This window comes from Microcaecilia unicolor, chromosome 3, assembly GCF_901765095.1.
Source record: "Microcaecilia unicolor chromosome 3, aMicUni1.1, whole genome shotgun sequence".
Classification (NCBI taxonomy): Eukaryota; Metazoa; Chordata; class Amphibia; order Gymnophiona; family Siphonopidae; genus Microcaecilia; species Microcaecilia unicolor.
This window is the reverse complement of record NC_044033.1, coordinates 512,625,287-512,651,457: the sequence shown is the minus strand read 5'-3', so window position 1 is coordinate 512,651,457 and position 26,171 is coordinate 512,625,287. Positions and strand designations below refer to the sequence as shown.

The 26,171-nt window shown below is 46.2% G+C and overlaps 1 protein-coding gene across 1 annotated transcript in view; it reads left to right on the top strand.

Annotated features, from left to right (window-relative positions):
* CCNC (cyclin C) overlaps positions 1–26,171 on the top strand; it is an 80,287-nt gene that overhangs the window by 6,523 nt on the left and 47,593 nt on the right. The window contains 3 exon segments of the mRNA XM_030199159.1: positions 2,438–2,522; positions 5,424–5,494; positions 18,881–18,931. Of these exon segments, the coding sequence (XP_030055019.1) occupies positions 2,438–2,522; positions 5,424–5,494; positions 18,881–18,931 (207 nt within the window).

Sequence of the window (26,171 nt, the reverse complement as noted above, 5' to 3'; positions counted from 1 at the left end):
ACTATTTTCTGGTCGATTATCTTACCATACCAGGCTGTATCATGGATAACTCTGTCCTGCAAGAATGAAGTGGGACTTGACCTGGCATTTGAAAAGAGAATGTAGAGATGATCCTAGTCTGAAAATGTAAACGCCTAGCAGAAAAAACACTTTCTCTGGGCCATTTTTTCCTGCAAGGCTAGAAGGAGAAAATTTGTAAAGTTTGCAAATGCTCCAGTTTTTTCTACTCTTATCCCTTGAAGGGAAAAAAAATTATGCGTTGTCTAAATTTTCCGTTGTTTTTTTTTAATCTTGTCTCCAGGGGGCCTTTTACAAAGCTGCACTAGTATTTTTAGCTCGCGGTAAACACAGAGACACCCGCTATATTCCTATGAGCATCTTGGCTTTTACTGCGAGCTAAAAACGCTACCGCAGCTTAGTAAAAGACCCTCTAGGTTAGCTGACGAGAAGCTCATTTGTCTTGCCTGCAAACTCTCTAGTGACTTTTCTGATGCTACTGAGGCAGTTCAGACCACATTCAGCCACAAACATTTGATCTGTGGTACACTGTTCTATCATGGGGGGAAAAAACCCACCAAAGGTGGAGGAACGAGGACACCACTACGAGAAATTACAAGCAGAAAACAGGAGCGTGGGGTATCTGATGGCATTTCCAACACAAAACAAAGGAGACATAAAGTACAAATTTTGTAGAAATTTTTTGTGATTAATACATTTTGGAGGCGTGACATGGTGTCCTGTTTCAGCGTTGTCGCCTTGTCAGGATTCTGTAAAAAGTGTGGTCTCAGATTTCCTATCTGTGAGAAAATACTTAGCTGTGCAGCGCAGTTCTGCTGTAGGCAGCTGTTTTAGGATGCTTGCTTTGTTTTTTATTATTATTTTTTTTTTATTTCACACGGTGTCATTAAGGCCCTTCGATACCAGATAAATGAAATGTGAGGCCACACTTTTTACAGGATCGCAGATGACAACGCCGAAACAGGACTCCGTGTCAAGTCTCCGAGGCGTATTAATCACAAAACATTTCTACACAATCTGGTCTTTACATCTCCTTGGTTTAGTGTTGAAAGTGCCGTCAGATAGCCTACTCTCCTGTTTTCTACTTTGTCCTATTGGCATGATTGTGTCCAACTGCAAAATGGCAATGAGAGGTGAAAGTGGGCTCTATTTCATGCACAGTCCCCTTGTTTTTTAAGGTGCTAACCCCAGTGGTAAGGCTCTTCAGACCACATGGGAGTATTTGTGACATAATTCACTTGACAAAGGGATTAAAAACAATGCAGTGAATTCTGCTGCCGCAGTCTCCATGCTTCATTGACTACTACTATTATTTAACATTTCTAAAGCGCTACTAGGGTTACGCAGCGCTGTACAATTTAACATAGAGGGACAGTCCCTGCTCAAAGAGCTTACAAACTAAAAGACAAGTGAGCAGTCAGTCCGATAGGGGCAGTCTAGATTTCCTGAAAGGTATAAAGGTTAGGTGCCGAATGCAGCATTGAAGAGGTGGGCTTTGAGCAAGGATTTGAAGATGGGTAGGGAGGGGGCTTGGTGTAAGGGCTCAGGAAGTTGATTCCAAGCAATCTCCAATAGTAGCAACATTCCATGTGGAAGTCGGCCCTTGCAGATCACCAATGTGGCCGCGCAGGCTTCTGCTTCTGTGAGTCTGACGTCCTGCACGTACGTGCAGGACGTCAGACTCACAGAAACAGAAGCCTGCGCAGCCTTCTACATGGAATGTTGCTAGTGGAATAGCAACATACTACTACTACTACTACTTGACATTTCTAAAGCGCTACTAGGGTTACGCAGCGCTGTACAATTTAACATAGAGGGACAGTCCCTGCTCAAAGAGCTTACAACCTAAAAGACAAGTGAGCAGTCAGTCCGATAGGGGCAGTCTAGATTTCCTGAAAGGTATAAAGGTTAGGTGCCGAATGCAGCATTGAAGAGGTGGGCTTTGAGCAAGGATTTGAAGATGGGTAGGGAGGGGGCTTGGTGTAAGGGCTCAGGAAGTTGATTCCAAGCAATCTCCAATAGTAGCAACATTCCATGTAAAAGTCGGCCCTTGCAGATCACCAATGTGGCCGCGCAGGCTTCTACATGGAATGTTGCTAGTGGAATAGCAACATACTACTACTACTACTACTTGACATTTCTAAAGCGCTACTAGGGTTACGCAGCGCTGTACAATTTAACATAGAGGGACAGTCCCTGCTCAAAGAGCTTACAACCTAAAAGACAAGTGAGCAGTCAGTCCGATAGGGGCAGTCTAGATTTCCTGAAAGGTATAAAGGTTAGGTGCCGAATGCAGCATTGAAGAGGTGGGCTTTAAGCGAAGACGGGCAGGGAGGGGGCTTGGCGTAAGGGCTCAGGAAGGTTGTTCGAGTTATAGCTGTTCACCTGAAAAACTTAATTTCTTAAATTGTTTTTACAGTTATCCAAGCTTTAGGCGAACACCTTAAATTAAGACAGCAGGTTATTGCCACAGCCACAGTCTACTTCAAGAGATTCTATGCCAGGTACACCCTTTCTTATTCAGTGTTCCGCATTTTGCGCATTTCATGCTGATGGATGTAAACTGTTCAGTTTAACTTTTTTGAACAAACATTTTAATGGGGCGAGGAATGATCTAGAAGAAATGGACTGAGAAAAGCCAGGGAGACCAGGGTTCAAATCCAGCTTTTTTTTTCACGCACACGCCTTGTTGTTATGGGCAAATTACCATAAGGCCCTTCCACTAAACTGTGGTAAAATTTGCAGTTACCGCTTCTTAACATGGGATTTTATCACACATTAGCTGCATATTTAACATGGCACCTATTAGGGGCGTTCCTTCCCACTATATTTTGTTAAAGGTCATGCATTAACATTCAAATCAATGCACAGTACCCGTTCCTGGGTAGCATGGAAGCACTTAGCACCTCCTGTTTAATAGGCGGTAAGTGTTAAGTGGTTAGTGTGTGGCAAGTGCAGCTCAGTAACTGCTACGCCCACTCTCTGCCCATGCCACACTACTGACGCAAAAGCATTTAATGTCTGGTTTACCAAGCGCTAACTGCAAAAATCCCACAAAGCCCTGGATAAACCAGGCATTAAGTGCTTCCATGGTTTAATAAAAGGGACCCTGTATCTCAGATTCCATATCATCATGCTGATCAATCCATAGACTAGTGGGTTGTGTCCATCTACCAGCAGGTGGAGATAGAGAGCAAACTTTTGCCTCCCTATATGTGGTCATGTGCTGCCGGAAACTCTCCAGTATGTTCTCTATCTCAGCAGGTGGTGGTCACACACAGCAGCAGCTCTGGCTAGGTCTCCAAGCCTAATTTTTAGGTTTTCTTCAGTACCTGGGGTTGAGGGCTCTTCTTGAGCAAGTGCAAACCTGGTGGTGCCAGGTCCCTGCTTTTCTCCCCCCTCCCGCTGGCTCCGTTAAAATTCCACTTTGAACTTCATTTGGAAAAGAGAGCTAAAAAAACCCCATAATGAATGTAAAATTATGAAATCATCAGTACAAAGCTTTGTGCCATTCCTTCCCCCCCCCCCCCCCTTTAAAAATGAGCAGTTGATTTTCTTCTTTAGAACAATGTCTCTTTTACATTGTGGCTTTTAATTCCTTCCTAAGGAGATGCTTCTAGTGGTTAAGATCTGAAAGTATTTTCAGTTTAGTTCCTGTCTCTACTAGGGGTCTGGGTAAGTCAGGCAGTTTGCTGCTCTGCTGATCCTTGTAGGAACCCTTTGCCAGTATCCACCGTAACACGTGGAAAGTGTGATTAAAGCATGAACCAGCATAAGAAGAGACTCTGGGAAGGAGAGAGATCACGAATCACAAAAGTGTAAATGTAATTCTTGGAGGGCAGGCTAACCAGTCTGCTTTCAAACCAACTAGGACTGCATGACCTGGTTATTTGACCTTGTATATGCAAATATCATGCATAAGTGATACCACCTAAAAACCAGACCAGAGCCTCAGAGCTAATAATTTTTCAGAGCAATGCTGGGGAAAAAACCCCCCACATGGGCAACAAGTCATCTGCACTTAGACAAAGGTGAAAAGGCATCTGCCAGGGTCAGGCATGGACCAGGCAGAGTGCCACCACTGGAATGAAAAAGAAGAAAGGAAGTGGGAGAGAAGGGGAGAGCAGAAAACATCCAGAGAGACATAAGCAAAATAAAAAAAAAAATAGTTTTAAACCAAAAAAACTGAAGGTAAAAGGGGAAGCATGATCTGGTACCTAAGAATTTGGCCCTTCATTTTTATTAACAAAGAAAATATATATTTCCATTATGTAGCTTCCCACTATTCCAGAGCCTGTGGGATAGTTGTGCCCATCAACTGGCAGGTGCAGATAGGGAACTAAAAACTGAGCTGATACATGTGTCTCTCGGCATCCAGCCATAAGATCATCCCGCCAATTCCTCAATCTGCACTTCCCCAGCTGTAAAGGACTAAAATACAAGCTGATACACGCCACCACCTTCTCTTACATGAGCACGCAGTTGTGGAATGCATTACCTACAGTCTGTCCCAGTATGGCAGTACTTTATGTACTTATATGTCCTTCCTGATTTTCCAGAGGTAGTTGGTGTTAATTAATGGGTCAAATAATGACTGTCACCTTGCATAGTTCTTCCTGCATATCTTTTTGTTCTCTACAAGTTGTCAAGAGATGAGGTCCACACATATTTGCTCCTCTGGTTAGTGTTAGGTTAGTGAGTTGTTTTAGGTTGTTGTGTTTTTTTCTGAGTTTATCCTTACTAGTCTACCTAAATAGCTGGATGCCAGGAGAGATATCTGAGCTCCTTAGTTTTCAGTTCTCTGTCTCCACCTGCTGGTTCATGGGACACAACTATCCCACAAGTTCTGAAATAGTGGTAAGGACTAATGGAAAGAAAATGATCAGGTAAGACCTAATTTCTCCACATATAGATAGATTTACATACATACCTTATTTATCTCTCTCTCTCTCTCTCTCATATATATAGATACTAGTAAAAAAAAACCCGTTTCTGATGCAAATGAAACGGGAGGCTAGCAAGGTTTTCTTCAGAGTGTGCATGTGGGAGTGTGTGTGTCCCTGCCCTCTGCCCTCTCCCCCTCCCCCCTCCGAGTCCAGTCCTTCAGTGTTGTTTCCTGCTGTTCTGTGTTTTTGTTACAGAGAGAGTGACGGCATCTCTCTCCCCTCCCCCCTCTGAGTCCTTCACAGTTTTGTGGGATTTCCTGCTGTGCTGTTTTCCTTCACTCATGGGGAAACCGGATATCTCTGGCGCTTCACACTTCCGGCTGGAGGCTTCAGTGGTGCCTTTTATATATATAGATAGATATAGTTAGAGATATAGATATGTGTTATATTTCCGTCCCTGCTAGGTACAGATATTCATAAATTTAGTCTTATTAACTTGCATATGTTTTATTCTTTCAGGTATTCTCTCAAAAGTATAGATCCTGTATTAATGGCACCGACATGTGTGTTTTTGGGCGTCCAAAGTAGAGGTATGATTGAGTTTCCTTCTAATTTTCTAATGCATTATGGGAATCCAGTTTTCTCTGCTACTAGAACTTCATTGGAGTTTATAGTCAATCAAAACTTCCAGCTCGCCTTATACTAAAGGTAGAGTAGAAAACATTTGCCTTGAAACAGTAACACTGTACCTATTTCAGTACAGCTGATGATAAGAAATCTGAAAAGTGAACTAAAACCTGAAGAAAAAAAAACTTTTTGAAGGATCGGCTTTTTTTTCCCCCCCCCCACAAGTGATAGTTAAAGAGAAATGAACACAGTGTAGGTGTGATGACTATTTATTAGACAGACTTCATTTGTTTGCGTCTAGTTTGAGTACTGGCGCTAGTGTTTTGCTTTGGAATGTATACCGATGCCAGTCTCTCCCATCTGTAATGTTTTAGCAACATTATCTGACTTAGGAAAGGGATTCCTGATAGCTCATCCCTGGTGTATGAAATCTTTTGGTTAAAAGGTGTTGCCTGTAAAGTTTGACTTTTTGCCATCTGTGCGTACACCCACATTCTCTTCCCATGTGCCCTTTTCCAGTATCATGGTATTTTAACATTGTGTAATTCCAAGCAATCTGATTGGTGATAGGAACACAGGCTATTCATTAGAAATTCATGCCGAGAAGAATGGTGTTTCAGGATCTTGTTGGAGGTTTTCAATATTGTAAAAAAGAACTCGGAAACCATAGGGCTTGATTTTTGAGCTAGCATTATACTCCAGCACTGCTATTTTGCTGTTTAAATTGATGTATACACAGCATCCAGAAAAAAAATGGGACCCCCCCCCAGCATTTTTTACAAATAACCCAAAAATATCCTACTGCTGCAGAAATTCTGCCAGAAATTAGAGACATTTCTGAGTATGTATTTTGCAGCAGGATGGAGCTCCAGCGCATTGAGCTAGCAAATGAAGCAATTGAGCTCTTAACGAAAGGCCAGAATTAATTGAACAACAGCTGTTTTCCTTAGCGTCCCTCCGGACCGGCCCAGGATTGGACTGATGGGTTGTGCACGCCTACCAGCAGGTGGAGACTGAGAAAAAAACTCTGACTCTAGAGAGCCAATGAGAGCCCTGGTCATGTGACCCTAGCCTCAGTATTTTCTCAGTCTCCCAGCAGGTAGGACGTGAGCCTATTAGTCTCTCTTTTTGGTATTTGTAGATATTTTCTTTATTGGTTCTTCTGTGCCCAGGAATTTTATTGAGGTCATTCCTGATACTAAGTGCCTTAGTGTTCAGCCTCTGGGGTGTTAAACTCGGGTGCCCCGAGTCCCTCCCCCCTATTTCCTCCCCATCTCCCTTCTGGTGTATCCTCAAACAGCATTATTAATAAGTAAGGGAAGGGCTACCCTTTCATTGTAAAGGAGTATTGCCTTTGGGAGAGGCAGCCAGTGCTTTAAAAAAAAAAATAAAAAAAAAAAAAAGAACTGAACAGCTGAGTTATCTGTTCCCCGCTGACTTAACGAGCAGGCAGCTCTGTCAGGCAGCTCTGTGTTCCACTCTGTGTGGGGTTTTTCAGCACCTGTTTAAATAATAGAAAAAAAAAAAAAAAATACCAGTACCCTTTTATTGCTCCTGTCAGCCCTCGGGGTTTTTTTAGCTGCTAATTAGGCTGTTTAAAAAGGCGCGAACCGCGTTGCCGCTTTTCCTCGCGAGTGCTCGCCTTGTTTCCGCGATGGCGGAAAAGTTGAAAAGATGTGCAGTCTGTCAGCGTCGGGGCGTTAATGCCTCCGGCGCCTGTAAATTTTGTACAGCGCTTGACATGCCCGCCGTTTCTCTTCCTCCGCCGACTTTGTCTTCGGTTCCGTCGGGGGTTCCGATTTCGCCGTCGCGCTCCCTCGCTCCTAGTTCGGAGGCCTCTGGCTTAGTTCTTGAAGCGCCCGCGGCGAAAGTGGCGCGAACGGCGGCCATTTTGTCTCCTGCTCCTTCAACGTCGGGTGCCGCGTCTGGCCCTTTAAACTCCGCGATTTTGGGAGATTTCAATACGGAGGCCCTGGTACATTCGACAGCCACTCAGGGAGGAGGTTTTCCCCCTGAGTTCGTTATTCAGATGTACCAGGCCTTCCTGATGCAGCGAGAGGGTCCAGCAGCGGGGCTGACAGGGGCTACAGCGGGGCTGTCAGGGGCTATGGGCAGTTCGGGTCCTACTGCAGCTAAGCCTAGGACATGTGAGTTTCCTTCAGATCTGGTACCAGAGCATAGTTCAGACATGCCTTTTTTGGAGGAAGAGGAAGACTTAGGACCGGCACTTAATGAGCTGGCTTGGGAGGATCCTTCCTCTTTAGATCCTGACACTGTTCCTTTGGGCCAGGGGGAAGATCCCTCGGTTGGCTAGAGTGTTTCATAAGGAGATTTACAGGATCTTATTGCTATGGTGGCTACTACTTTAAATTTTGATGATCAGCCTCCAGCTTCACAAGTCCGAAAGGTTGATTTGTTGGTTAAGGGCTCTAGGGCTTCCAGCAAGACCTTTCCTATGCATGAGGACATTTGGGATGTCATTAAAGCGCAGTGGGAGGTTCCGGATGCTGCTTTTCGGCCTACTAGATCTATGTCTCGTCTATATCCGGTGCCCGAAGCTGATAAAGCACTTCTTAAGCTCCCAGTAGTTGATGCTGTGGTCTCTGCGGTTACTAAACGCAACACAGTCCCAGTAGATGGAGGAACAGCGCTTAAAGATACGCAAGACAGGCGTTTGGACTCTCTTTTGAAGCATAATTTTGAGGTTTCCTCTTTGGCAGTACAGGCGGCCATTTGCGGATCTTTAGTGGCCAGGGCCTGTTTTCGTTGGGCCGAGAGAGTCCTGGATAGATCTTCAGATGATCTTGCAGCTATAGATGTCGAGGTAGCAAAGATTGAAACGGGCTCTGCTTTTCTAGCCGATGCTCTGTATGACCTGTTGAGGGCATCTTCTAAATCTTTGGCCCTGGGAGTTGCAGCTCGCCGCTCTCTTTGGTTGAAAGGTTGGTCGGCAGATGCGGCCTCCAAGTCCAAGTTAAGTAAATTTCCCTTTAGGGGTTCATTTTTGTTTGGAGAGGATTGGACAAATTGGTTCACATCCCTAGGAGACTCTAAAGTGCCTCGTCTCCCTGAAGATCGGCCTCGCCTGTCCAGTCGGGGTGCCTTGTTTGGACGTGGTAGGCTAAGGTCTTTCCGTAGATTTCAGCCTGATAAAGCTTCTCAGCCTCAGAGATCACGTTTCTTTACCAGGAACCAGTCCTTTCGAGGTTACCGCAGAGGAGGCAGATTCTCAAGTGGCAATTTTCGCTCCCCTGCGCGTACTTCCCAATGAAGGTGCGAGGGCCCCTTCTCTGGTACCTGTTGGAGCTCGGCTTTCTCAGTTTTATCAGAGGTGGGCCCACATTACATCAGATCAGTGGGTCTTGGAGGTGGTTCGAGACGGATATGCCTTAGAATTTGCAAGGCCTATTTCAGACGCCTTTCTGGAGTCTCCCTGTCGCTCTCACCTCAAAGCGCGTGCGGTTCGGGAGACTCTACAGAGGCTCTTAGATCTTCAGGCGATTTATTCCAGTTCCTCCTGCCGAGTACAAGCGAGGTCGGTATTCCATTTACTTTGTGGTGCCCAAAAAGGAGGACTCCCATCGTCCTATTCTCGACCTCAAAGCTGTCAATCGCGCTCTCAAGGTCACCAGTTTCCGGATGGAGACCCTTCGGTCAGTCATAGTAGCAGTGCGCAAGGGAGAGTATTTAACAGCCTTGGACCTGACGGAGGCCTATTTGCATATTCCCATTCGTCCTGCTCACCACAAGTTTTTGCGTTTTGCAATTCTAGGCCGGCATTATCAGTTTCGCGCTCTGCCTTTCGGCCTGGCAACGGCGCCGCGCACATTACCAAAGTGATGGTCGTGGTGGCAGCGGCTCTCAGGAAGGAAGGGATTTTGGTTCATCCCTACCTGGACGACTGGTTGATAAGGGCAAAGTCTTATCAAGAAAGTTGTCAGGTCACGGAGCGAGTTGTAACGTTCCTGCAGTCCCTAGGTTGGGTGGTGAACGTAGCCAAGAGCCGTTTGGTTCCCTCTCAGTCTCTAGAGTATTGGGGGTCACCTTCGATACTGCGAGGGGTCGAGTTTTTCTTCCGCAGGGCAGAATCCTAAAGCTTCGTCTCAAATTCTGAATTGATGCATCTGAAAGTACCTTGTGCTCGAGACTATCTTCAGGTTCTCGGTTCCATGGCTGCCCTCGATAGAAGTAGTTTCCCTGGGCCAGAGCTCACATGAGATCTCTTCAGTGGGTCTCTCCTGGCCCGGTGGTCTGCTCAAACAGATTCCCGTTCTGATGAGACTGCCTTTGCGGCTCCGGGAACGAATCTCTCTGTTTGGTGGCTACGGGATGCAGAATCTCACTGTGGGGATGCCGTTGGAGCCTCCGCGGTGGATACCTCTAACAACAGATGCCAGTCTCCGGGCTGGGGGCTCATTGCCTGGACAAGGGGCCCAGGGTCTCTGGTCGCCGCTGGAAGCAGTTCAATCCATCAACTTTCTGGAGACCAGGGCGATTCGGCTAGCTCTGCTGCACTTCGGTTCTCTTCTGGAGGGCACAGCTGTGCGAGTTCTCTCGGACAACGCCTCGGCAGTAGCCTACATCAACCGCCAGGGAGGTACGAGGTGCCGTCTCCTGTGTCGGGAAGCGGAGAGTCTCCTGGCGTGGGCGGAGATTCACCTCACGGCCATCTCAGCCTCGCATGTGGCAGGAGTGGACCACGTGCAAGCAGACTTCCTAAGTCGTCACACTCTCGATCCCGGGGAATGGGCTCTGAGCGATCGGGCGCGTTCAGTTGATAGTACAGCGCTGGGGTCTTCCAGTACTAGATCTCTTCGCCTCCAGGCTCAACTCCAAAGTTCCTCACTTCTTCAGTCGCCGAAAAGATGTAAGGGCGGCAGGGGTAGACGCCCTCTTGCAGCAATGGCCCTCCGGCCTTCTTTACGCGTTTCCTCCATGGCCACTAATGGTCGTCTCCTACAGAAGATCGAAGACCACGGGGGGCCGATCATTTTGGTGGCACCGACTGGCCTCGGCGTCCCTGGTACGCGGATCTCCAGCGTCTGTCCGTGGCGTCTCCTCTTCGTCTTCCGGCACACAAGACTTTGCTGGTTCAAGGACCAGTTACGCATCCAGATCCAGCTCGATTTTGTCTTACGGCTTGGCTCTTGAACGAGCTCGTTTAACTAAGCGAGGATTTTCAACGCCAGTGATTTCTACCATGCTGCAGTCTCGTCGCCGTTCCACCTCTCTAAACTATATTCGCACGTGGAGAATTTTTGAGGATTGGTGTGCAGAAGCTGACATTGTCCCTTTCGAGCGTCAGTACCTCAGATGTTAGATTTTTTGCAGCGAGGTTTTGATAAGGGGCTCTCTCTTTCGTCGCTGAAGGTGCAGGCGGCAGCTCTGTCCTGTTTCAGAGGTAGAATAAGGGGTAAGTCTTTGGCTAGTCTTCCCGAGGTGGCTCGTTTTTTTGAAGGGGGTCAGCCTTCTTCGTCCTCCGGTCAGATCAGTTTTTTCCATCTTGGGACCTTAATCTGGTGCTTTCGTCGCTGACAAAGCCTCCTTTTGAGCCTTTACAAGCATGTTCTCTGAAGGATTTAACGCTTAAGACGGTGTTTTTGGTGGCTATCGCGTCAGCTAGAAGAGTCTCAGAGTTGCAAAGCTTTTTCCTGTAGATCTCCATTTCTGGAATTTTCTAAAGAGCGAGTGGTCCTTCGGCCGGTTCCTTCCTTTTTGCCCAAGGTACTATCTCGGTTTCATATGTCCCAGTCGGTTTTTCTTCCTATTCTGGGATCCTCTTCCGGAACGCAGGAGCAGCGAAAGTTACATACTCTGGATGTTAGGAGAGTACTTAAACGGTATCTTGCGGTTACGGAGGACTTCCGTCGCTCGGACCGCCTCTTTCTGCTGTTTGCTGGTCACCGCAAGGGCCTGGCAGCTTCTAAGCCTACTTTGTCTCGATGGATCAAAGAAATGATAGCGTCTGCTTATCTCTTGGCAGACAGACCAGTTCCGGCAGCGCTTAAAGCTCATTCTACCCGGGGGGCAGGCAGCCTCGTGGGCGGAGTGTTCCTTGGTGCCTCCAGCGGAGATCTGTAAGGCGGCGACTTGGTCGTCACTTCATTCTTTCTCTAAGCATTACAGGCTAGATGTGCAGTGTCGTCAGGAGACCGTCTTTGCATCTCGCGTACTCACAGCGGGTTTGCTGGGGTCCCTCCCTTAGGACTACTGCTTTGTTACGTCCCATCAGTCCAATCCTGGGCCGGTCCGGAGGGACGCTAAGGAAGGAGAAATTAGACCTTACCTGCTAATTTGCTTTCCTTTAGTCCCTCCGGACCGGCCCAGGTCCCTCCCGTGTTCTATGGTTCTCAACTTTACTGTGTACAGAGATGCAACTGTCGTCTACAGAGCTGTTCTGCTAGTTAGACAGTTAAAGGAGATACATTATGGTCTATAAGAAATACATTATGTTCTACAAGTTAAATGTTTTGCAAGTTCTCTGGTTATTCAGTTCATAATATTATACAACAACTTGCACAGTTTATGGGATACACATTTCTGTACATAATGGGCCATGCCACGGCTCTGAACCGAGTTGTTGGTGCGCCCAGTGTCACGGCGAAGCCGTAGTTTAAGCACGTTGGTTTCTCTTGTGCTTCCTGGCTGCTTAAATTCCTCAGGGCACAGAATATAGGTCCTTCTTTTCCTTCTGCTTGGTTATTCAAATACTGAGGCTAGGGTCACATGACCAGGGCTCTCATTGGCTCTCTAGAGTCAGAGTTTTTTTCTCAGTCTCCACCTGCTGGTAGGCGTGCACAACCCATCAGTCCAATCCTGGGCCGGTCCGGAGGGACTAAAGGAAAGCAAATTAGCAGGTAAGGTCTAATTTCCTCCTTGGCATCAAGGACTTTGTGAAGTGTCAGTGTTGAAGGAGGACACTTTCTGACACAAATTATGAATTAACTAAGAAAAAAAAAACCCATTATACTATTGTATTTCAAAGGTCATACTAAACATTTAAACAATTGAATACGTGATCAAATTTGAGCTGATATCTGGAGTGAAGTCTCTAAAGAAATCTACACTAGAAGGATTTAATTTTCAAAGGGTAACTGCGATAAAATGAGGAAAATGGTTAAAAAGAAGCTAAAAGGATCGACTGCAAAGGTTAGGACTTTAAATCAGGCATGGTCGTTTGTTAAAAATACCATCGTGGAAGCCCAGACCAGATATATTCCACATATTAACAAAGCTGAAACAAGAGCAAACGACAGCCAGCATGGTTTAAGAGGCAAAATGCAAGAGGTTATTAGAGCCAAAAGAACATCCTTCAAAGAATGGAAAAAAGATCTGAATGAAGAAAATAAGAAGCAACATAAGCACTGTCAAGCTAGCTGCAGAGCATCGATAAAATAGGCTAGAAGAGAATATAAAGAAACTCTTGCCACAGCAACAAAAACTCATAGGAAACACCTTTTTTCAGGTACATAAGAAGCAGAAAGCCTGGAGGAGCAATCTGTGGGACCATTAGATTATGAAAGAGGAAAAGGGGGGCACTCAGGGAGGACAAAGCCATAGCAGACAGCGTGAATTAATTCTTTGCTTCGGTCTTTACGGAAGAAGATGTAAAACCTGTACCAGAAACGGTTTCAAGGGCAATGATGTGGAGGAACTGAAATAAATCTCGGTGAATATGGAAGATGTACTGAGCCAAATCGACAAGTTACAGTGATAAATCACCTGGACTGAATGATGTAGACCCAGGGTACTGAAAGAACTTGAACATGAAATTGCTGATCTGCTATTAGTGATCTGTGACCTGTCAAAAATCGTCTGTAGTACTGAAGATTGGCCAATGTAATGCTGATATTTAAAAAAATAAACTTTTTAAAACGGTTCTGGATGATCCAGGAATTCAATATCTACCTCAAGCCACTAGCTGAGCTGATTCGGTCAATGGACAGTCAATTCTACATCTATGGCGGATGCTGTGCAGCTACTCATACCCATTGAATCTGACTTACGTACACCCTTGAATAAACTGATTACATGTCTAAAATCAATTCAAGAATGGGCTAAACACAACAAACTTTGTCTGAACCCAAGTAAAACCGAGCTTCTCTGGGGCCCTAACACAAGTGGATACAAACTGGACATCAAAATCCCTTTTGGGAAGTATGAACTCCCCCTCAAATCACAAGTCAGGACCTTGGAATACAGTTAGATTCAACACTTACTCTGATTCCCCAAATCCAAGCAACCTTCAAGAGCTGCTTCTACTATTTGCGACAGCTACGCTGCCTCTCTCCTTACATCGAGAAGGTAAATCTTATCCCAGTAGTGCATGCCATGATAACATCAAGATTGGATTACTGCAATGCACTATACAATGGTCTGACACAAAGGGCCTGCACCAGCTCCAGTTGATTCAGAATGCAGCAGCAAGACTCATAGAAGGTTACAAGCGACGTGACCACATCACACCATTTTTGCAAAAACTTCATTGGCTACCAGTACATTACAGGGCTAAATTTAAAACTCTATGTCTGATCTTCAAGGCCCTGAAAGGAAATGCCCAGAGTACCTGAAAAATAAGATAATCCTCCACACACCGCCAAGGACATTAAGGTCCTCCCAAGGACTTTCATTAACCACACCCTCTCCAAAAGACATTACACGATGTGATACCCACAAGCGAGCCTTCTCTGGAGGAGCCCCCACACTCTGGAATGCACTGCCTGAAAGGCTACTCTTAACACAAGACTATCTGTACTTCAGGAAGTAGGGGGAAGCTTGGCTCTTCAACCAGACCTTTAATGGAAGAAGTAACTAACTTGTTAGTCTCACTCACACACACAAGGATTGACTCGGGCTACACATACTGCAGCGGGACATGTTTATCCACTCCTACCCTAGCTGAGATAATATTTAACCATCTCTCTGACCTGCATGTGCAACTTCCTTTAAATCAGTCATCTTACTTTCTAACTCTTCCTACTTTCTCACCTAGCTATATGTTACATCTTTGCTTTACCCTTCAGTATCAATTATAATGTTCTATTACGTATTGTGTTGGCGTTGTAAGTAGTATACCATTCCATACTTTGTATTGTTTTTGAATATTTTACCGCTGTAATTGTCCAGTTCTTATGTTTGATCTATTCTTTACTGTACACTACCTTGAGTGAATTCTTCAAACAGGCAGTAAATAAATCCTAATAAATAAATTAGACCGGTATTCCTTACTTCAGTGCTGGGCAGAATAGTGGAAACTATAATAAAGAATAAAATTACAGAACATGTAGACAAACATGGTTTAATGGGACAGAGTCAGCATGGGTTCAGCCAAGGGAAGTCTTGCCTCACCAATTTGCCTCATTTCTTTTAAGGCATGTATAAACATGCGGATAAAGGCGAGCCGGTTGATTTATTGTATCTAGTAACATAGTAGATGACGGCAGAAAAAAGACCTGGCCATCCAGTCTGCCCAACAAGACAACTCATGTGTGCTACTTTTTGTGTATACCTACTTTGATTTGTACCTATGCTCTTCAGGGCACAGACCGTATAAGTCTGCCCAGCACTATCCCCGCCTCCCAACCACCAGCCCCGCCTCCCAACCACCGGCTCTGGCACAGACCGTATAAGTCTGCCCAGCACTATCCCGCCTCCCACCACCGGCTCTGGCACAGACCGTATAAGTCTGCCCAGCACTATCCCTGCCTCCCAACCTCCAGTCCCGCCTCCCACCAATGGCTCTGGCACAGACCGTATAAGTCTGCCCCGCACTATCCACGCCTCCCACTACCCGGCTCTGCTATCCAATCTCGGTTAAGCTCTGAGGATCCATTCCTTCTGAACAGGATTCTTTTATGTTTTATTCCACGCATGTTTGAATTCCGTTACCGTTTTCAGCTCCACATCTCCCGCGGGAGGGCATTCCAAGCATCCACCACTCTCTCCGTGAAGAAATACTAGATTTTTCAGAAAGCTTTTGACAGTGTTCCTCATGAGAGACTCCTGAGAAATTAAAAGTTTTGGGATAGGAGACAATGTTCTTCTGTGGATTAGGAATTGGTCAGAACAACAGAGGGTACGGTTTAAATGGCCATTGTTCTCAATGGAGGAGGATAGAATAGTGGAGGGTCTACAGGGATCTGTCCTGGGACTTGTTCTATTTAACATATTTATAATGAAACTGGAAATCGTAACAACAAGTAAGGTGATTAAATTTGCAGATGGCACAAAACTATTCAAGTTGTCAAAACACAACACGGACTGGTAATAATTGCAGGAAGACCTTAGGAACTGGAAGACTGGGCATCCAAATGGCAGATGAAATTTAATGTGGACAAATGCAAAGTGATTCACGTTGGGAAGACTAATCCGAATCCTAGTTTCCTGATGCTAGGATCACTTGGGAGTCAGCACTTAAGAAAAGGATCTAGGTGTCATTGTAGACAATGCACTGAAATCTTCTGCCCAGTGTGCAGTGGTGGCCAAAAAAAAGCAAATGGGATGCTAGAAAGTTTTAGGTGAAGGATGGTAAGACCAAGAATAACTATAATGCCTCCGTATCCCTCCATGTTGGCAAACCTCACCTTGAGTATTGTGTTCAATTCTGGTTGCTATACCTCAAGAAAAGATATAGCAGAATTAGAAAATGTTCAAAGAAGAGCGACCAAAATGATAAAGGGGATGACCGGCTCTTATCTGAGGAAAGGCTTGGAAAAGGTCAGCTTGAAGGGGGGGGGGGGGGGTATGATTGAGGTCTACAAAATCCCTGAGTAGTGTAGAACGGGTAAAAGTGAATTGATTTTCACATCTTTCAGAAGGTACAAAGACCGGGGGACACTCAATGCAATGACACGAAAATACTTTTAAAACAAATAGGAGGAAATATTTTTCACTCAAAGAACAGTTAAGCTCTGGAACTCGCTGCCGGAGGATGCCGTAAAAATGGTTGGCGTATCTGGGTTTAAAAATGTTTGGACAAGTTCCTGGAGGAAAAGTCCATAGTCTGTTATTGAAATGGGCATGGGGGAAGCCACTGCTTGCCCTGGGATTGGTGGTATCTTGGAATGTTGATACTATTTGGGTTTCTGTCAGGTATTTGTGACCTGGATTGGCCACTATTGAAACAGGATACTGTGCTAGATGGTCCATTGGTCTGACCCAGTATGGCTATTCTTGGGAAAAATCCACAATTCCGGGAATAACATGTATAGAATGTTTGTACGTTTGGGAAGCTTGCCAGGTGCCCTTGACCTGGATTGGCCACTGTCGTGGACAGGATGCTGGGCTCGATGGACCCTTGGTCTTTCCCAGTGTGGCATTACCTATGTACATATTCTTAAGTATTTAGAAACTATATAGGGGTCCCTGTTTTTCCAGCCACCGTGTATATTTAATGCTGCTATCCATATAGTGAGTGGTACTGAATATATCTGTAGTGTAGTGACTGCACAAGCACTACCTTTTAATAGCTGAAAAGTGCTGCTCAACAGATCATTTGTTGCTACCCCTCCCCAAAACCAGCCCGTAATTATACAGACAGTATTTGGCCATTTAGCTATTTTAAATGACCAGATATTAGCCGTATCATTTTTTTTAATGTACAGATAAGTTGTGCTATTAGAGGCCCTTAGTGAACACTTGCTTGAATGATGGCTGAATTTAACATACTTCAGAATAGCAACATTGCACCCCATGGCTCTGTTAACCAGAGAAAACCTAGGAAATCTTGATTTGCAGTCGCAAATCTCACTGGTATCATAGATGTTCTATGGTTTTGCACTGCAGTAAGAATCCCAGAAATTTGGGAAAATAAGTTGCATAGTAACATAGTAGGTGATGGCAGAAAAAGACCTGTACGGTCCATCCAGTCTGCCCAACAAGATAAACTCCTATGCGCTACTTTATATGTATACCTGACCTTGATTTGTGTGTGGAAAATGAACAGAGCAGATCGTTTACAAGCAAAAAATGATTTATTAATGGAAAACAAATTGCACAATATGTATACACACAAACAGCCCGACACAGGCCATGTTTTGCCCAACAGGGCTGCTTCAGGGACTATAAGGAAATAAAAAAATAATAAAAAAAACATGTATATGTTATATTATCAAACCACACATATACATGACATATATATCCATGTTATTCATAAAGGAACTTACTTATAATAAAAAAAAGCAAACAGATAAAATAGACACCAGAATCCCATCTACCACTTGTTGGCAAAACATACAGAACAGCAATGCCCTATAGTGAAAACTATAAAAACATAACTGATAAATATAAATAATATAATGACTCATATATATGAAAAAATATATCTAAATCGTAATAACTCATATATAAAATATCTCAATTGTAATGACTCGTATACAAAAAATCATATATAAAAACTATGTATAATAAAACATGTATAATCCACCATAGGCAAAGGCACCCACCTATACGATAGTCCTTCACTATCAGATGTGAGGACAAATATGTAATGTCCTGCCTATAACTGAAAAAAATCAAAATATAGGACATTAATATGTGAATAAATAAAAAAAACTTAAAAATATGTATAGTAATTGATGAAAAATTTTTGACTCACATATAAAGAAGATCACTTTAATCTGAAAAAAACAGCTGGATCAGAGATGCCAAAACATAAACTGCTGACCTGAAAACACAATAAAAATATGGACCTGAGTAAACAATGAAAATGTGGACTGAATGTCATTTTGTGTTCCTCTTAAACGTCTTATGCTTGTGGTCCATAGAGGCATAAACCAGAAACCTACAGTACTTAAACAGATACCATAATACCATAACGCTGACCTACCACTAGCCCCGCCTCCCATCACCGGTGCTGCCACCCAATCTCCGATAAGCTTCTGAGGATCCATTCCTTCTGAACAGGATTCCTTTATGTTTATCCCACGCATTTTTTAATTCCGTTACTGTTTTCATCTCACCAACTTCTGTTTTTCAGTTTTTATGTGCTATAATTTATTAACAAGTATCTATCCATGGTGTTTTCCTTTAACTTTTTCATACAAGGCATTAGTTGCCAAGACTCGCCTGTCCAGTGGTGATTATGATTGAACTATTTTGTCTTGTGGCTCTGGCACCCTATATACTGATACACGCCCAGGACACAATTGTTTTGTATAAGTTATCATGTAGCACCTGGAGGAGGGATGGATCCTCCAAACTGAGGCTTATTTAAACTTATTAGGATGTTAATTCTGTATTTTCAGATGTTTTCTTAGAGAAAACCTTGATGACAAAATAAAAAAAAATAAACACTTGTTTGATTTTCATGAGCTCTTCCTTCCTGGACTTAATTCATTCACTTCTTTCAGGAATTTGGTGTCGTTCCAATACCAGATTGATCTCTGCTGCTACTTCTGTATGTAAGTACAAAGACTTCCTGTTTGCTTTTTTTTGTTGTCAAATGCAAAGTTTTCCTCAAATCTCCACCAGTCCCATTACTTCCTCCACTTAAGTTAGGTTTATGAACAGCTGATAGCACAGAGGCACTGGTGGCAGCCGAAGAAGGGGCTCACGTCTCTCTGCTGTTTGATACAAAAATGTCTAAATATAGGGTGTACAGTATTTGTTTATGAAAACAGATCTATTTGCCAGTGTTTGCAAACTGCATCTTAGAGCCATTGTGGTTAAGCTCTATCCTACTCTTGGCTCTGCACTACAGTCGTGGCACAGTGGCGTAGCCAAGGTTTTTTTTTCAGCAGGGGGTTCATCTTTAGCTGGGTCGGGATTATTGGCGCAGTTCCTAATTGTCAGGCTCTTGCACTCCCACGAAATGCAATTGTTCTTGTGCACGTTAGAGGCTGCTGATGTAAGGAATACAAAACAGTTTGGTTTAAAAGGAGTTTGCATTCCTGTAGAAGAGATCTATATCTACAGTTTGGGTTTAAAAGGAATACAAAACAAACTACCAGTTCTAAACTTATGCCTACGTTAAATACTGGTGTCGATTACAGTGCTTACTTAGCAGAGCTGCAACCGCCAATTTTTCAAACATGCCAGATACATTGCAAAATACTGTAACACAAAACCCTGTAAAAAGACACGCAAAACCTATGTAGGAAACTTACCGAACCATAATAGCCCTAACCCACCTATGAAAAGACAGTGCTGTAATATTACACTTGGCCCTAGAGCACCAGTATGCAGTACCCACGTCTGGAAACTGGAACAGGATGGATTGGTATACATTCCTACACAGACTCTGCATGCTAGCAGAATCCGTCACCTCCGTTACAGATGCAGAACATGACTCTCCCCCTGATGCAAAATAGGGACTACAAAAAACATGCAGAGAAACTGAAATGGAGACAAAAACTGAAACCAGAGATACCAGACTCTGCATGTCATACATCACCACAGAAAAAAAGAGAAATGCATGTCCTGTACAGTGCCAAATAAAACTGACAGATGTAATTCTCAACACTTGACATATTTCAGTTTAGTGACTAAGTTAAAATCATTTTTCCTATCTTTGTCTGATTTTTATTGTTCTAATCATGTTGTTCTCAGTCTCTGGTTCTACTTCCCTCTTAACCCTAACACAAGGCAGATGAATCTTATACAGTGACGACCAGATTACATGCTAACCAAAGGGAACTACCATCGCAGTCGGACCACCCTCCCAAGCCACCAAAATCCCAATAGTTTAGTTTATTTATGTTATTGTTTGCATTTGTATCCCACATTTTCCCACCTCTTTGCGGGCTCAGTGTGGCTTACAATAAGATATGAATAATGAAAAGCATTTGTTACAACTTGGTTATGGGTTACATTGTACAAGTTATGCGAGATAATCGAATTATCATTAGGAATATCACAATGGGACATCAACATTGAGACATGGGAGGAGACATTGGGAGGAGACAATGGGAAGCTTAAGGGCAGGTGTTAGACACAAAGGCACATGGTGTACATATTTCTGTGGAGTAAATGTATGAGTAATGTGAATTATGGGGGATGAGAGATCATGCTTAGAGTTGCTTAGATTCAAGAAATAAATTGCCACCATTACCATTTTTACATGCATATAAAAGGAAATTTTAACAAGTTAGATGACCCCATCACCAGACCCTTTGGGCATAATCCCCAAAAAGTCCTTCTGGCACCTTGGGGTCACCAAAGAAAAATCAGGAAAAAAGAGATGAACTTAGAACCCAGAAATTGTTCATACATACATCTGAGGTAATTATAAAACCAAATTTTAACAGAGTAGATCTAGACACCCTGCATTTCCACTTTAGCTCGGATAAACCCCAGACTTCTCCGAAGATATTTTCACAGTTTGCTATAGGGACAGATCCAGCATGTTGATGGCGTCCCATATGGCATCACAGTCGACTGCTGCTGGTTTCTATAATCCACTGAGGATGGCACTATGCTGTTCTGAACCAACCCAGCAGCACCAGAAGTTTATGCAGTGCCAAGAGCCTTGATCCCCAATAATCTCTCTCCCACCACCTCAAAAGGAGGTGGGGGAATGTGGCATTGCACGCACTGGCTTCCCGCTCAATGAGGCTAACTTCTGCCCTTCACAGGCAGTGCAAAAGCCAACAAATTGCTTCCTAATCTTGGTGGAACCAGTCTGTCTTCTGGGCTGAAAGACACCCACTCTGCACTAAGGCCTGATTCACTGCATGTTGGGCCCTCCAAAGGCACTGTAGTGGATCCATGGGTCATGATGCCAGCTTCCTCGAAGAAGGTCTGAATCAGCTCAAGAACAGAACTTTGCACCTGCCGGTAGCTACGTATCTGTCCTCTCTTCTTCCCCATTGTAAGCCAGCACAAACGGGGAGAAAATGGCTTAAAGCCAACAAAGGAGATGACTCACAACACTTCTACCTCAAACACCATCTTGACTCCCGCAAGTTTGGGACACTCTTCGTCTGGTTTCTCCTCAGAGGCCTGTCTGATATGGGTGACCCTACAGCATTGCCCTCTGAATCACTAAAACACACAAGCCTCTTCACCACTACAAGGTGGTTTCCTTTGGAGAGGAATAGCTGATAATACTTGGTGTGTGTGCTTCTAGTGGTTAGGATGGTGAACTTTGGTCCTGGGGAACTGAGGGAACTGAGTTTGATTTCCCACTTCAGGCACAGGCACTCCTTGTGACTCTGGGCAAGTCACTTAAACCCTCCATTGCCCCATGTAAGCCGGCATGAGCCTGCCATGAGTGGGAACGCGCGGGGTACAAATGTAACAAAATAAAAATAACAAAAGCTTGTGCAGCTAGATTTAAAAATAATTCATGGGAGGGGTGTCCACTTGCTACGACCTGTGAGGAATCATTGAGCACAGCAGACCAGACATTCACTAGTAAAGTTTTGGGTTTCATAAATTAATCCTGTCTATATTTTACCTATATACTTTGTCCATTACCCAGCATTTATAGCTAACTCTTGAGCTTAATTTTTCTTCTACATATATTTGGTTAGTAAACCACTGCATGCATTTTTGTAAAAACCCTCTCCATATCATCAAGCTGATCAATCCATATACTGGTGGGTGTGTCCATCTACCAGCAGGTGGAGATAGAGAGCAAACTTTTGCCTCCCTATATGTGGTCATGTGCTGCCGGAAACTCCTGTATGTTCTCTATCTCAGCAGGTGGTGGTCACACACAGCAGCAGCTCTGGCTAGGCCTCCAAGCCTAATCCTTAGGTTTTGTTGAGGCCTGGGGTTGAGGGCTCTTGTGAGCAAGTGCAAACCTGGTGGTGCCAGTCCCTCCTTTTCTCCCCACCTCCCGCCTGGCTCCGTTAAAAAAAAATTTTAAACGTCTTTAAAGGCGTTTATTTCGACGTTTATTTAAACGTTCATTGCAGCTACTCACTGGGACACCAGTTCGTTACAGCTCGGAGCGGCAAGCAGGTAATTTAACCTTTTTATAGCGGGCAGGTGGGTTCCCCGATTCTTCTCCTCGTGGCATATGGCGTCGGAGGGCGAGGGCGCAAAGGGTCGCTCCCCGGACGCTGGAGCGCTTCTAGAGGGATGCGGGGGTATTAAAGCCTGATTCGCCCTTGTTGGGTGACAGTTTCGTGACCGATGAATGTCCCGGTCCTTCCTCCGGCGTGGCGGTTTTTCCCGCCATAAACGCCCATCCCCCGCTCCTCGCCTCCGCCATCTTGGCCGGCCACGCGGCTCGGACGGCTTCTTCGTGGGCCGCCCTTGAGGTTGGAGACATTAATGCCATGAACGCCCTTAATTTGGGCGACGGCACAAAGCGGCTAAGTTAAGCGCCGTTCTTCCCGCGCGGCTCCTTTGCGGAGTGTCACGCCGGACGCCATTTTGGATGCGCAGCATGTCTCTCCCCCGCTCTTGCGAGCGCCGGTTGAGGGTGCGTCTAGGGCTGTGGCCCAGGCTGCGGAAGTGCACAGTCTGGGGGGTTTCTCCCCCGAGTTTGTTTTGCTGCTGCATCAGGCCTTCCTCATGCAAAACGCTGCCCCTGCTCCCTCGTCTGGTAAAGAGGTTGAGGTTCCCAGAGGTAAACGCCCTCGGGTTGATTCCCAGGCCTTGGAGGACTTTGTCTCCTCCGATGTAGATGAGGGCAGCGTGTCTGAGGTCTCCCAACGGTCCTTTGCGGATTCCTTGGTGGAGACGGATCCCCGCTCGGATGGAGCGGATGACCCCTCTGCAGCGCGGCTTTTTTAGCCCAGAGGATTTGCCCACAACCTGTTGATACAGGCCATGAACACTTTGAAGATTTCCTCTCCGGAGGACGTCTCTCCCTCAGCCCCTGTTGGCTCTGCCATTATGCTGGGGACGAAGCGCCCGCCTAGAACCTTCCACGTGCACGATGCCATGCACACCTTAATTTCGGCTCAATGGGATGTCCCGGAAGCGAGCCTTAAAGTGGCTAGGGCTATGTCCCGCCTCTATCCTTTGCCCGCAAGTGAACGTGAGGCCTATCTGTGGCCTACCGTGGATTCTTTAATCACTGCGGTGACTAAGAAAACGGCTTTGCCGGTGGAAGGTGGCACGGCCCTAAAGGACGCCCAAGACAGACGATTGGAGGCGGCCTTAAGGTCGTCCTGTGAGGCGACTGCCTTAAGTTTGCAGGCCTCGGTTTGGCGGTTCCTATGTGGCCAGGGCGTGCCTGACTATGGTGCAGCGGGCTTCCCCCTCGGATCTTTCCTTGAGGGCTGATTGGCCGGCCCTGGAATCGGGCTTAGCCTATTTGGCAGACTTGCTGTATGATGTCTTGAGAGCCTCAGCTAAAGGCATGGCTCAGACAGTCTCTTGCGCGGCGGTGGCTTTGGCCTTAAACATTGGTCTGCTGACCACGCCTCTAAATCCCGCCATGGCTAGATTGCCTTTTAAAGGCAAGCTGCTCTTTGGGGTCGAGCTGGACAAAATCGTGACCGATCTCGGCACGTCTAAGGGCAAGAAGTTACCGGAGGTCAGGGCTCGGGCTAGTGCTCGTCCCGGTACCTCCAGAGGACGGTTTCAGGAAGCCCGTCGGTACCGCCCGGCAGGTCGGGTTCTTCTGCCCCCTCTTCCTTTAAGAGGAATTTTCTCCCCCAAGCAGCATTCCTTTCGCAGAGACCGCCGTCCCGGAGGTGCTCCCTCCGGTCCTCCCTCAGGGTCTCGTACCCAATGACGGGGTATTGTCCAACGCCCAGTGCAGATTGGAGGACGGCTGTCCTCGTTTCTGGGCGAGTGGACCACAATAACTTCAGACAGCTTGGGTGCTGGAAGTCATCAGAGACGGCTACAAGCTAGAGTTCTGCCGAACCCTTAAGAGACGGGTTTGTACTCTCTCCCTGCAAGTCTCCGGTCAAAGCTGTGGCAGTGCAGCAGACCTTGGACAACCTGATCCGCCTGGGTGCGGGTCGTTCCGGTGCCAGAAAATCAGATTGGCAAGGGACGTTACTCCATTTCCTTTGTGGTACCAAAGAAAGGAGGTTTTGTCCGGCCTATCCTCGACCTCAAAGGGGTCAATCGGGCCTTGAAAGTGCGGCACTTTCGCATGGAGACTCTCTGCTCTGTTATAGCGGCAGTGAAGGCAGGAGAGTTCTGGCTTCCTTGGACATCAAGGAAGCGTACCTGCATATTTCCATCTGCCCTCATCCTGCGTTTTGCAGTCCTGGGACGACACTTCCAGTTCAGAGCCCTCCCTTTTGGGTTGGCTACTGCTCCGCGGACCTTTTCCAAAGTAATGGTGGTCATAGCGGCCTTCCTGCGAAAGGCAGGAGTACAAGTCCATCCTTATCTGGACGACTGGTTGATCCGAGCCCCCTCTTATGCAGAGTGCGGCAAAGCTGTGGACCAGGTAGTTGCTCTTTTGAGCTCCCTGGGATGGATCATCAACTGGAAGAAGAGCCAGCTGCGCCCGACTCAGTCCCTGGAGTATCTGGGAGTTCGATTCGACACCCAAGTGGGCAGAGTGTTCCTGCCAGACAATCAGGCTCAGGTGGACTAGTTCCTAGTAGCCTCTCCTCTTCGGGCTTGGGACTATGTGCAGCTGTTGGGCTCTATGACGGCCACGATGGAAGTAGTGCCCTGGGCCAGGGCTCATATGAGACCACTATACTCTCTCTGCTGCAGCGCTGGACTCCGTTGTCGGAGGATTATGCTGTGCGCCTTCCCTTGGACCCAGCAGTGCGCAAGGCGCTGAGCTGGTGGCTGCAGACAGTCAGTTGTCGCAGGAATGCCTCTGGTGACCCCAGAGTGGATTGTCGTCACGACGGACGCCTCTTTGTCGGGCTGGGGAGCCACTGTTTGGGAAGGACAGCACAGGGGCTCTGGTCTCCTGCAGAGGCAAAGTGGTCTATCACCCTCCCTGGAACTCAGAGCCATTCGGTTGGCGCTTTTGGAGTTCATCCCGGTACTGGCCTTGAAGCCAGTACGGGTCCTGTCGGACAATGCCACGGCTGTGGCCTATGTCTACCGCCAGGGAGGTACCAAGAGCGCCCCTCTAGCCAAGGAGGCAATGAATCTATGCCAGTGGGCGGAAGCGAACCTGGAGCAGCTTTCAGCGGCCCACATTGCCGGGGTCACGAATCTCAAGGCGGTCTTTCTCAGTCGCCATACCTTGGAGCCCGGAGAGTGGCAACTTTCTGCTCAGGCGTTCTTGGACATCACGAAGCGCTGGGGCCAGCCGAGCCTAGATCTGATGGCGTCATCGGCCAATTACCAAGTGCCGCGCTTTTTCAGCAGAGGACGGGACCCTCGATCCCTGGGAGTAGATGCTCTTCTCCAACAGTGGCCGACACAAGAGCTCCTCTGTGTGTTCCCGCCCTGGCCCATGTTGGGCAGGGTGCTAGACCGGGTGGCAAAGCATCCCGGCAGGGTAATCCTGGTGGGTCCGGATTGGCCCAGACGTCCCTGGTATGCGGACTTGATCAGGCTCTCAGTCGCCGATCCTCTGCGGCTGTCAGTGGAGCAGGGCCTGTTACATCAGGGTCCCGTGGTGATGGAGGATCCCTCCCCCCCCTTTGGTCTTAAGGCCTGGCTATTGAGCGGCAGCGTCTGAGGAAGAAGGGCTTCTCAGACAAGGTCATCGCCACTATGCTAAGAGCGAGGAAGCGCTCTACGTCTACTGCTTACGCCAGGGTTTGGCGTATCTTTGCAGCGTGGTGTGAAGCAGGCTCACTTTCTCCCTTC